Below are 13,809 nucleotides of genomic sequence, written 5' to 3' on the forward strand. Positions count from 1 at the left end.
TTAAAGACTGAAAACTCTTTTTGGATAGTCCTGAATCTTGCAATAAACTTTGAACTTTGTTTCAAGCACTTCTCAGCATTTCTGTTACTAATGAACTAGCTGAATATACACTGGCTTGGAGATCAAATGAAAAAGATATTTCAACACCAATATCTGGAGCATCTAACATGTTATGAAATAACTTACTAGTTTAAAACTCAAGTATGCATTAGTCAAGTAACCACAGATTTTTTAAAGGATATTTTATTGTTGTAGGCATAGTAATATTCTTCCAGTTTTGTATAATGGTCCTACATCTAAAATCTACCATGAGCTTGAATAGTTTGATAGTCTCAGTGGGGTGCAAAAATAGAGACAGAAAAACCATTGCTCATCCTGTGGGTGTGGTTGAATAAATGTAGTTTTGATTTCTGTGATATAAAATACGATAGACCTGTAGTGTGCTTAGGATGTTTTTTATTTTAATTAGACTGGTTTTATGGTTGGGATTTTTTTTTCAAAACTATTTAAGTACCAGAGTGCTCATTAAAGGGCTCTTTTCACCACCATCTGGGCAGAAGGGAGCTCTGCTTGGTTGGGTCCTATCACCATTGGCATTTCTACTTGGTGGGAACTCTCCTACAGGAACTTTGTGATTAAACATCCAGTTGTAATCATATCAAGAAGCAAAGGCTACAGCAAATGAGAACCTGTGTGTTTCCTCTCTGTCTCCAGCATCCCCTGGAAAAACAGGCCAGAAGGCTTGCTTTAAACTGGTTTGTGAGTTTGGTTTAGGAAATAGCTCTATTTCTTGTACAATACAAGGAAGCTTCTTGAATGGCTTGAACATGCAAATGAATGCAGACAATTACTGCAAACAGAAATGCTACTCAAAATCTTGACAAACGGGTCATCTTCATGGTTCTCTCTCTTCCCACATTTTAAACAGTCTAGGGGGTGTCTCTTTCCACAGCTTTTCTGGGGTGATTTTGGAAGTCGTTGGAACAGGGTAGAACAAGGGTCTAGCCCTGGGTGTTAGCAGGAGGCTCTTTGGTTAGCAGAAAACATTGAAGAAAGGACTTCAATAGTTTGGGTTTCTAAGCAACCTTATAATGTCAGCTACATAGTGCAGTTATACAGAGAGTATAGTAACACAGAAATGCATTTGGTCAGGAAAAGATGGTTCAAATGGGTCCCAGTAGTCACTCGACCCTTTTGTGTGACATTTAATACTTAATGTCATTAAATAAATCACATGCTCAATATTTAACTGCTTTACTGAGCTGAAACATAAACAAACACATGAAGAATTCTAAATTAGAGAAACTGCTGATTTTGCAATGACTTTAATTCCACTTACAGTGTTTAAAAGAGAATGCAAAATACAAGGGATTTATAAATCCAGCAGTCACTTTTACAGCTATCAACTTTTTAAGTAGTGTCTGTATAACATATGTAGGTATATACATAGTTTTAAAGAAATCACAGATTAAGTACATTATATTAAAATATCCACACTATCTACAAACATGAACAGCTATATAATACAGGTACATAATCCTTCTGAATTTGCTGTAAGTAGGGAATCCCCTAAACAGGGATCTGTGTTTTAGTTAGCCAGGGTAGTCACAGAGCCAGAACACAAAATACAAAAGTAATTCAAGAGTCCATGTTACTTTGGAAGAAAGAAGTCATGCCTCACCTGTCTAGCAAGGCATTTTCAGAAGAGTTTGTAACCATTTCTGTAGCTGGATCTGATCAGTGAAGTACAGCTGGACAAAGACTATAGAGGAAGAAGGTACTGTGAGTTGTGAGGTATTTTCCTCCTTTGTGGTAAATACCTGATTTTTAAAAGGTAGAAATAAATTGTCAGTCTTCTTAATGGAGAAAGTCTTTATTAGGCTGCCCAGTCATCTCTTTTTTTGTCACTTTGGATATTCACAAAACTCCATATTAGCTGCAAAGGGAGTGAACAGCGAGAATAGCAAGTTAGCAAAGTTTGCTTCAAATATTTGATATTAAAACTGAGGCTGACTGAATATGTGACAGTAGTATAGTAGAAAATATCTAAAGAATACAACAAGCAGTGAAATTTTTTGTCAATAAATGCAGAGTGATTGCAGTATAGGAACTATGGATACAGAGCAACAGGATCCATGTTATCTTCAAGAAGAATGATCTGGGAATCACTGTGGATAATTGTCTGAAATTATCAAGTCAATACCCAGGGAAGGTGAAAAACATTGTTTCATGCAGCTGAGGAAGGAAGGAAGAGAGAAATAGCAGAAAGCATCCTTAGGAGATGTGTCATGGTGTGCTGTAATCCCTTCATGTGCTGCTGTTTGCAGGCAGTATTGGGCTTCTCATCTCAAGGAACTGTGAAACACAGTTAGGAAAGGGAGAAGAGTCACCAGAAGCCTGCATCCTCAGAGATACTGAATAGTTCCTGCAAGAGGAGGATTATTCAGCTTGGGAAAAAGCAGCTGAGTTAGGTGTGATTAAACTGTATTAAGCCACCAGTGGTAGGAAGCTGAATGAAAAAATGGAGGGTGCTGCTCCTACAGCTCCTGAAGTGAGAACTGTACTGAGCCCACGGGAAATGTTCGGGCACATCACACCACAGGGAGCTGTGGGCAGAAGTGTAATCAGGTCCAAAAGTTAGTGATGAGTGGGCCTGTGGAGGATCTCTCCATCCCAGAGAGTGAACCTCTAATGGGTCATGTTTAGCAGCACCAGCTAGGGACACTTACCCTTTTCTCTTTTTTATTAAAAAAAAGAACCTTGACAATTTAAGACAGAGGTTGGATAAATGGAGGAAGAACTTCCAGTGCTTTTTACTGTTGAAGATTTATCTGGGGTTTTGTGGTTTTTTTCCCAGTCAAAGGCTGTTTAGGATATTATTTTAGAGTCTAGTCAGCCTGTGCTCTATGAAGTAGAAGTGCTTCTTTCCCTGGCACCTCATTTCACAGCATTTCATGCAAGTTTAGGTTGGATCCCCTGTTGTCACTGGTCCTCTGATGCACTAAGTGAAAGGTTAATGCATTGCAAAAGTAACTGTGATAATCCTGAGCTGTAATTTAGTCCGTTTAGTGTATCCACAGGATTCATTCTGAAATGCATTAAGCAAAACAAGAAGTAATGCAAACTTCATATTGTCTCCCTTATACTGTCGCCTCATTTAATTAGTCACTGAAACAACCACCTGAAAGCTTTCCCTCTGTCTTTTTGTTTGAATCATGAATTTTAAAGACTTTTGAGAGAGTGACTCAGGAGGTGGAACAGCAGGGCTTCTGATGTTATTTATAAGCTCTGTACTGGAAACTATTTCAGTGTCTCTAGCCATGAAACTCAAGCAACTTAGCCTGTAATTTTATCATTTGAGACTAACTGACAAGAAAACAAATGCTGTCAGTGCCCCACTAAACAGCATTAGCATTCTCTATTGCCTCTACTTACTTGAAAATGGGTAATGAAATAATTGGCATTAAAGCCAGCTGTCAGCTACAGGTTATACCACAAAAGAAGAGGTTAATATGACCATCAAAATACATGCAAGAGATGCCCACCATAACTGGGTTTTCATTACAGTAGTAGTTCTGCAGACTGAGGTTAGGCAGGGACAGCACACTAAACATCTGTCCAACATCTAAAACAAGCAGCCAAACACTCTATAGGGCTTGCAGCAAATAAGATGTTGAGGTACCTATGGAGCATTCCAGCTAGCCCATCCTACACACAGCTACCATTGCAGCAGATTTACTCCCTGACCACTTGAAATTTGTGATTTTGCTAGGTTTTAGAAAGGTGCAGAATGAAAATAAAAATAAAGAAATTGTTCCTGTTCCATTCTTTCATCCATTTTTCCTTTTGTAGGTCTTTGGCACATCTCCTTTGAAGGAAAAGCCATGTGTCTTCTTACTTCTGCCCTGAAGTTTTGACCTTACAAAATGTATGAGACAGAAATGCTCCAGTTATGAGAAGGGAGAGGCTATTGATTCTATTACTGTATGTGAGGAATAGAATGCTCTTAAATTCTGTTGTTTATGCTTTCCTGGTACATACCAGTTTTTAACTGCATAGGAGATTGTGATATGTCCTTTGTCTCTTATTTCATTATATTTGAGTACTTGATGTAAAAGAAAAGAAAATATGTACATTTCGTCAGGATTTGCTTTATTTTTAAGGCATTATAGACTTTTAGTACATTCCTGAATAGTGTCATTGGCATGAAAAAGCTCTGAGATTAGAATAAACTTGAAAATTAAGTAAAAGCATTTTTCCTGTTTCTTAAAGAAAAAGCAGGAAACAAAAGCAGTATTTAATAAATAGAAGAAAAAGGAATCTGTCTTTTATAGCCAGAGAAATCGTTGCAGAAATAAAAATAAGGTTTCAGATCAGGCATCTGATATCTTGACACCTTACTAGAAGCCATTAATACCTTTGATTGCATGTAGATTTGTCTTGACACGAAGGTGAAGCTCAAACAGGTACTTGGAAGATGCAAGCAAAGCGTGTGTTATAACCCCTTTCTATTTGTAAACTTTTGGAAACATTGAGCAAATTATGCCTTGTTAAGTAAGGCATTTCCAACTTTGCTGTTAGGAGGCAGTACAGCTTACTCAACAGGACACTGACCTCAGCTCAGATGTCTGGCATCTATTCCTTTCTCAGCTGCTGTGAGAAAATGAATCTGTCATTTCATCTCTGCATGCCCCTTTCATCCTTCAGTCCCTCTTGTCTGTTTAGAGTGTGTGTTGTGAACTGCAGTCTTTTCTCTTTGGAAAGGTGTGTATATGCCACAAAAAATAATGGAGTGGCAATTCTGTCAGGTCCTCTAGGGACTGTTATAAAGAAACCTGAAAAAGTTACATGCTTTTTTAGAAATCATTGGCATATTAACTTCACTGTATAAGGCAATGTTCATGCAGAGGTCAGTGTCCCAGAGATCTAGCTGTAATATTGAAGACCCAGGACGCCCAAGAGAGGTTATAGAAACAGTGGGGATTTTCCCATTGTATCTGAAAGATTGATAGCACAGCTGTGAAGTTCACTTGAAAGCAAAGGCAACTGGGAAGCTATTGATAGGACTCTGTAGCAAACATGTACTGACTCCACAACTGATATTTGACTTCCTTTGGCAATTGGATGCTGTTTGGGGTATAAAAAGAAAAGAAAGAAAATGCAGGGAGGAGTGTAATGCAAAATGTTTTAAGATGTAAAATTACTCTGAAGTTACTGCATGCTTTGCATGCTTTCTCCCTTGAAGATATCTGTGGTTTATGGAACACGGTTTTATGGAAACCGCCTTTCTATTCATTTTGATAATCATTATCTGCTTTTCCAGTATTTTTTTGCACAAATGACAGTAATTTGAGTACTTAAATATCTGGCAATAGAGGTTCATTCTAGTTATGACAGAAGTGCTTATGAAGGCAGTAGTGCCTTACAGAGTGTGACAAGCAGCAGTGGTCATCATTGACATGCCCATCATTCTTTTTGTGGTTCATGCATCCTTTTAGCTCAATAGCAGCATCTCATCTTCTTAAGCTGGCAATAAGACCTTGTCACTTTATTAATGTGTGAAGAATTGGTGTTTGATATGAACACACTGTAAGGAAATTACATCCTTATTATCAGCTAATGAGTGTTTGCATTGGGCATTTCATGCTGAGATCAGAAGCTAGAAGGAATGGACTGTATTTCAGAATTCCTCAATGTGTGCGTATTTTCATCAAGACACTCTTACATAGCTGATTACTAAAAACACATGGTCAGTATGAATTAACAAAGCAGCTGCTTTAACCTGCCTTATGCAGCACATCAAACCAAGTGTGACATAGCTGTTTATGCAGAGAGGTCATCAAATGAGTTCAAGACAGGAATGAACTTTAGAATTTTTTTAATGTTGTGTGAATTCTGAGAGATGTCTGCAAGACCCAAGGCACCATGGGTTAGAGTGACACAGGATGGCTGTGTTTGGCAGGCACCCCTTGAGCTTGCCTAGTCCCATTCCCCCTGCTCAAGCAGGGTCAGCTGCACCAGGGTGCTGAGCACCATGATCTTTCAGGCTTTGAATATCTCGAAAGATGGAAGCTCTGCAGCCCCTCTGGGCAACTTGTCCTAGTGTTTGACCCTGGGGTATCACCAGTAGTACTTGATAGCTGCTGAGCAGTAGCTTGCATTAAATTAGGTAACTGAGCTGTGCTAAAGAGGGTTTTCTGTCACATTTTAATGGTGCTATGAATTATCTTTGTATTATTTATTGAAGCTTTAAATTATTTATTTTTTTCTGGTTTTAATTTCCAGTATTTTTGATGCATTCAAGTAATATGTATGGAATTTTTGGCAGCAGATTTTTACTTTCCCTCTTTTCATGCCACAGCACCTATTATATCCAGCTACAAGCACTTTCTCACTGATCTCCTTTTTGGTCAGCAGTATTCCTCATGTGATTTGCATCACAGTAAAAGTTAACAGACTGGAAAAGGACACTTAAAGAGGGTTGTTTGGCAAACATTGCCTTTTTTTCTTTATGGCTGCTCTTCAAATGCAGGAATAAGAGCAAAGTGCACAAAATGTGACAGTGTAGCACCTAGCCCATCTCTTGGTTTTCTGTCCAAGTATTGGTTCCACCTGGAAATCAGAATTAGATATATGGTACACACCTACCTAACACCACCCAACTGAGGGTTTTTAAGTACTTAATTAAAGCTTATGGACTCTTTCAAAGCTGTATGCTGTTGCCTTTCTAGGTGGCTAGCATGGACATGGGTGAATAATTTATAGGTCAGAGATGACTCCTCATCTCTGTTACTTTACTCCTAGCTTGGTAAAAATAAGCCCCCATTTGTTATTGACTGTTGTTCCTGAGACAAATGTTACATAAAAACAATAACAACAACAAATTATGCTCACAGTATTGCTTCTTCTGTTCGATTTTTAGAACAGGGGCTGAAGGTCCCCATGGACTTTATTGAGGTAACCCAGCCTGCCTGCAGTCTGCAGGGCCCTGCAGAACTTCCCTCTCCATGGTCACTGCAAGGGCTGCTCTCATCGAATCCTGGGTGTTTGCTGGTGAGAGGGCACTCGTCAGTGCCCCACTGCAGCCTGGCAGCCTCTGGCAGCAGAAATGTCTGCAGGCAGCTGACACCAGCATGGACGAACCTCAAGTGGATAGAAGAGACTTCCTTGCAATGAAAATTGCTTGCAGTCATAGCTGTGCCCCAGAGCGCTTCATGTCCAGGGGTTTCCGTGAGGCCCTCAGCCGTAAACTCTTCCTGTGCTCAAAGCCAAGAACATGAATTTTCACTTTGGTCTCTAATTACAGAGGATAAAACTGCTTTCTTAGGGTCTTTTCCTTAGTCTCTCGAGATGTTTGCAGGTCACTGGCTTCAATGCTAGCCCACAACGTGACAGAGACAGCACAGCCAGTTTGAGAACCTTTTGATTTTCTTGCACTGTAATTGCTTGATGTCAAAGTCAATAATTTGCTGATTTATAAAATCCATTCAGAGAAAAAAAATATCTTTTCCAGTGTTTCAGAGACTTAAACAGGACAAAGCAAAGGGTGTTTGCTTTTTTCCACTCACAGGAATAAAGTGCTATTCTGTAAATCCATAGTTACTCTGATTAGTGGAATTTCTACAATAAAATCTGGGCAATTTTTGTCTTGAGTCTTACAGAAGTGCTCAAAAGCAGCAATGGAGTTGCCTCAACAGCTTAACTTGTAATGTGTCTGTAGTACAGAAGTCCATCAATTAAAGAATGTATCATTGTTCAATCCTTTTATGATTGCATATATTTAAAAGGATTCAGAAGAAAATTTTAGAAGTGACTATGTGTCTTGGTTCGACAAGACAGGAGTCTGTGAAAGAGGGCAAAGCCTCCTGTGCAATGGAGAATGGCAAACCCCCCTCCCTCTGAATTACCAGGATCTTTAAATTAAAAGGCTCTCAGGCAAAGATATGGGAATGGGAGTAACAATTCTTTACTAGGAGAAAACTAGACAACAATTTAAAAAGGCAAATGCAATCGGTACAAACAAAACCAGTGAAAAAGTCCAGAACCTGAGGATTCGGGGTGCCAGTAGCAGTCCTGCTGGGACTATTGTTCCCCTTGCAGTGGTTGATGAATTGCAGCTGCAGTGGTGATCTTTAGAAGGGTATAGTTTTCCTCTGAAGATCTGGTGGCAGTGGGGCCGGTCTTCCTCTGCGCCGGGGTTGCCTCCAAGCTCCACTGCCGTCGCCTCAGCGCGCTCCGGCTGCTTCGCTGTGAGAGCCGCCGAAGAGAGCTGCTTCCCTGGGAATCCCGCGAAGAGAGAGCGCGAGCTGCCTCTCTCCCCAAAAGCTACCCCTTTATACCCAATAAAAGAGTGCTTGGCTTCCCCCTCTGGGTGGAACATCTCACAATAGCATGGTGTTATGTTACCAGCCCTGCATTGAATCAGTCAATGGCCCACTAACAAACCATTACCTCTTAGGAGCAAAACCGGTTCTTGGAAAAGATAACAAAACCTGTCCAACAGGTTTGCCTTCAACAGATGGCAAATAGAATACAAGCTTATCTTACAACCCAGGACACTATGACTTGACATAAATTTAATGCTAAAATTATTAGAACATAATTCAGCACCTATAATGTACCCAGTGACTTCTGTGGGATTGCAATGCTTCAAGTCAGAAGCAAATAGGTCATTTAAGAACAAGGTGTGCTTCTTAAAATGAAATCAATCACAATACTGTATAACTTTACGCAATAGCACTTGGTCTTTCTGCTTATCATCTCTCTTATGAAAAGATCTTCACCTTGGATGGAATTGAAATGCATTAACTTTCTATTCCATCTCACTAAAATAGCAGTCAACTGAGCCATCCAAGTCAGTCTCCATTACAGCAAGAGAAACATGCCTGTTACCCACAGGGAGAGCTGGACTCCGTTCTGAACAATTGTTTCAGTGATCAAAAGATATGTATTATAGGAATGTACAGTTATGCTGTGGGAAATTTTGCTTTCATTCTCTTCAGAGGCTTCAGGCATCTCAGGAAAACCAAGAAAAATTATAACAGTAAGTCTTACAAGCACACATCAGTTTATCAAAGCCCTCATCATCTGATACTGATTTCTACTGCATGTAAATAAATATCTCAATAATTTATGTACTTCATCTTTATAGTCAAACGGTCCTGGGTTTTTTTCCTTCTTACTTGGCATGACAGGAGTATCCTCAGTCTGTGTTTCTGCCCATAGCCCATAACTCTTACTTGTGAATTCACACAGTTCTCTGGGTTTGTTGACCAAGAAAGGAGTGGGTCTTCTGCTGAGTCCTTCCCTGGGAGCTGTGCTTTTCCTAGCCCTGGTCAGGGAGCAGGACAAAGGAATCAAGGCAAAGGAATTGCAAGGAGTGAATAAGTGTGTGTGTGTCGGGGGGGGGGGAGGGGGGAATATCAAATTTACTTATTATCAACATTTGATGAAGAATTCTGTTAATGTTGGAATGGTTGTTGACATTACAACAAAGCTGATGGAGGCTGATAAAACTGGAGGAGAGGCAGAGGTGATGAATTGGGAAAGAAGGAAATTCAAGGGAATAGGGGATTAGAGAGGGTCAATGGGTACTGGAGCAGATAATAGGCAGGATAAGAATCCTCTGCCAGCATCTCTGCTGCAGCTCCTAGTTGGGTGGCAGCTTCTATAGCTCTCTGGGATAACCCAGATTATCTGGAAACTTGTTCTGGAACAGCACATCCTTGTGATATAGAGGGGCTCAAAAGCAGAAGCAAATTCCTAAGTGTTCCCCAACACAAGTAACAGCAGGGAAAGAATTCATAAATCAGTTGTAACTCATCAGTGGAGAACAGGGGAAGCACTGTGGTGGTTACTGTAGGGATTTTCCTGCTTGAACTCTGTTAGTTTCAGAAGAAAATGGATGCATACTGTTGCTGAGGAAACGAGTCTCCCAGGGGAAGCTTGGCTTTTCCCCAGTGTGAATTTTTGCTGCCTCATGCTCACACAAGTCAATTAACCTAAAACCTATAAACTGCACATGGTATGGCTCTGTACAGTTATTTTATTTCAAATGTATTATGAATTTTATACAGTTGCATGTGGCTTTAATCATTAACACCCAAGGAACACATTCAAGTTTATATTCCTCTTTAAATATTTGTATTCCTATAATGGAACTTTGCCCATTTTTCTTTGTAGGTGCCAGCTTGTATAATGACATCAATAAATACTTCTGGTTTCATCATTCTCAAGGGGACACGATGACAGTTCAGGATCCAAACCAGATGAATCTCTGTGCTGCTGTTTGGACTGTTGTCTCCTATGTAATTGCTGACATGGAGGATATGTTGCCAAGGTAATAAAACAGCAAGAAAGAAGATTTCTGTTCTTCAGTAAAGATTGTAAGTCCACTAATGCATGTGGAATGTAGCTGTAGTAAATTGTACTACCCTTGGTTTTCTGCTTTATTATTTTATCTGTTTTCCTCAAAACACACTCTCTTTTATGCATTCCTGCTTCTTTTTGCTGTTTTGATCTCTTCCATTTGTGATTTTCACTTAAATGTATTCCTTTAAGTACTTGTTATATTTTAAATGAAGATATGATACCTCTTTGATAAGATGGTTACTATGATATAATAACCATTTGTATGCACAGTGATCTTGTGCAGCAGGAAAAATATACCAAATAAATTTTTTGCATCAGAATAGTGTATTGATTTTGTGTTCACATTTACTGGTTTTGTTTCTGTCTTTCTTCTATGCATTGAGATTATGTACTATTAACTAAACAGCTCTTTCTTTTCACTGTTTTAAGGTAGTACTGTAGTTTCTAGAAGTTTTCAGGTTATAGGGCAAATTAATTTAATCTTTTTTTTAATGCTAATATATGGTAGAATGGTCAAATTATAGTCAAAATGCTAAAATAGTATAATAGCTTTACTCAGGCCCATTTTTAGGTCTTACGAGAGGTTCACCAAAGACTCAGATAAACCAAGACACAGAGGATATAAAGAGGATTCCCATCTTTCCTGTGTTTTTTTGGGCACCTCCTCATGGAAAGCCATGTGTGTCTTTTTCTTTCTCATGGAAGACTCTCCATCGTGACAGGCAGAGAATTTCGTGTGGCAGTTTTTCTATGAAATGCCATGTTTCAGAAACAACACACAGCTGTGATTTGTGACCTTCAGTACTTGCCAGCTGATATCCAAACAAAATGTAAAAGCAGATTTTGATTCAGAATCCTGCAGCCATTTCTAGCTGTCCCTCGCTTGCAGGGATGGTCTCCCTGAAGCTGGGCTAGAGGATGCTGGTACAAATTTACTTTGATGGAGGGATTAACCTGGGAATTTGATTCTTATAGACTTTGTTGGTTTGGGGTTTTTACTTGCTTTACTGAGATGATGAATATTCAGATGAGTTTCAGGCATATCTGGAGAGAGGGTATAACTGGTCTTGGGGAATATTTTAAGGCGTATGATTGCTGCTCATTTCCTTGTGACGTGATCCTTGTTTGTCATTTTAGATTTTACAACAAGCAAGCTTAGTGTGTGAATAACTGCTGCAATGTAGTCAGAACCAACTAATGTTACAAACATGGAGCATTATACCAAATATCAGGCAGTCCCTAGTGCTGTTAATCAGTTCTGCTGTTGAGCAATAGCTGAATCATGAGCAATTCATTTTTATAGAATTCATAATCATGGTATCTGTTTACTGTGATTATAGCTGTTTTCCATCAAATTTATTAACTATTTCAATATCCCCTCCAAATCATTACAAGAGCACAAAAGGTGCCTGGAGATACACTGCTCTATCTTTTTAAAGAAATATGTTGAAATAAAGTTAGCAAAGATTTCCTCTGCTTTCAAGGTGTGGTGCCTGTGTTTCTTTTTGTTTGACAAGAGTATACTTGGAGGTGCTCACCACTGACAGAGCCTCAGCTGTCTCCAAATCCAGCCTTTTGTCCTTCACACAATGTGACTGGCTGTTTCCTGAATTATTATTCCATATTGTTTTCCCTCAGGGTATCAGTCTTTGTACATCAGAAATTCAGAAGGATGTTCTGTGAAGTTACCTATATTGTTGCAAATCTTAACCTGTGCTCACTTGGAAATTGTGTTTATTTGTGTTTTTCTGCATTGCCTCAAGTCAAACGGAAAATCTCTGGAGTCAAGAATACTCTGCAGAGAGGAGAATAAAACCACAAGTGTGCACATGGCACCACAGCACATGTCAAGATGTGCTTATCAGCTCCTAAGTAAGAAAATTAACCATTCCCAGGCCAAAAGGAACACAACTATGTAAGACAGACTGTAAAAATTATGACCATGATGACCCTGAAGAAAATGCAACCTTCATGTCAGGTTCAGATACACAGCTCTAAAGAGAAGCATTGATTTTGGAAAAAAATGTTCAAAAATCAAAACTGCCATGTTATTTTAATAGAAATAATGAAAATTAAAATACTTGATTTCTGAAATTAAAAAAAAATATTTATTTACTTGTAAAACCAGATTTCATTAAAGTAAGATATTGTGTCTGATTCACCTTTTTTTTTCTGATGTGTATTAGTTCTCAGACCTAAAAGTTCATCTGTTCACAGTAGTCTCCTAGTAATCTGCCTGTTCAGATGTACCTCTCTCAAAACTTTCCATAAGTGAGTAGATGCTAATAAATTTATTTTCTTTCCCAATGGATTTTTGTACCATCTGTGCAATAGCTTATCTTTACCAGTGCTCAGTGTAGCATGTAACGATTATGTTATTCCAATTAGTGGCCATTAAACATGGATCACTTGGTCAATTTTCAACTCAAGAGCACTTCTGGGGTGATCCAGGTAGGCCAACATAACTTTTCCTTCCATTCACATGCCATTAGTCTTTGAGAATCTTTCTCAAATTTTAATTGAGAAAGTAGTACCTTAGGACATTATTTATATTACTATTATTGTGAGAATCACCTGCCATAAATCTGTGCTTATGATAAGTAATTTGATAATGTTCTAGGTCAAGGGGACCATGGGTGTATTTCCCTCCAATAAACATTTGAGGTTTTGCCTGCAAAGATCGGTGAGGTGAGAGCTGAAAAATCAGCACTAGCGTTTAAATATATGTCAAAAATTTAAATTTCAAATAATAATTTTCCTCAAGGTATTATAAATCTCTTACATCTGCTGAGAAGGGAGGCCCCTGGGTAGTCTTCCTTTCAGCTACAACTTGAAGCTTTCAGACATAGTTACAGAGGGATGAGGCCAATACATAATTAATTTACCTGACTAGACTATAGTACAAATGCTGATGAAAAATCTGTTTTCAATATTGCATAATGGAATGTAAGTAATTTTGCCAGGTAATAAAAGAAGAATTGTAGGGTAGGTTTGCTTTTGTCCTTCATTGTGCCAAGACAATAGTGACATTTCACTCTCTCTTTGAATGATTCTATTCTATGTGTTCTCACAAGACTTTTAGCCCCCTTAAAATAATTAAAAACAGAGAGTTGAAGCAGTGCTGATTCTGCTCCTCCATTACAAACATCCTTGGCTGTGTATTTAGTTAGTATGCTTCCCCCATGGCAATTTGAGACACTTCCATTTACCATAAGTAAATATCAAACTGATCTTGATATCTATATCTGTCTCATGAAATATACATGCCATCTAAATGTGCCCAAATGATTAATTTACTGCTGTGTAATGATTAGCATAAAAATCTCATCACTGCACAGGATAGAAATGTTGCCACTAATTGCTGGTTGGAGTGAACAATATTTTCTGCATAGAAGTTAATGATGCATTGCAGATCTTGAATGGGAAAACTCAAGACTT

The 13,809-nt window shown here is 38.8% G+C and overlaps 1 protein-coding gene across 3 annotated transcripts in view; it reads left to right on the forward strand.

Moving 5' to 3' along the window:
* The window catches only part of CPQ (carboxypeptidase Q), a 146,929-nt gene extending 134,401 nt beyond the window's left edge, over window positions 1–12,528 (forward strand). Inside the window, exons 8-9 of one of the 3 annotated variants that reach the window (XM_077782816.2) lie at window positions 10,183–10,385; window positions 12,135–12,528. In XM_077782816.2, the coding sequence (XP_077638942.2) occupies window positions 10,183–10,343 (161 nt within the window). In that variant the 3' untranslated portion in view covers window positions 10,344–10,385; window positions 12,135–12,528. The other 2 variants (XM_085572363.1, XM_085572364.1) reach the window with 2 other exon arrangements.
* Window positions 12,529–13,809: the final 1,281 nt, after the last annotated feature.

Source organism: Lonchura striata, chromosome 2, assembly GCF_050655825.1.
Source record: "Lonchura striata isolate lonStrDom1 chromosome 2, ASM5065582v1, whole genome shotgun sequence".
Lineage (NCBI taxonomy): Eukaryota > Metazoa > Chordata > Aves > Passeriformes > Estrildidae > Lonchura > Lonchura striata.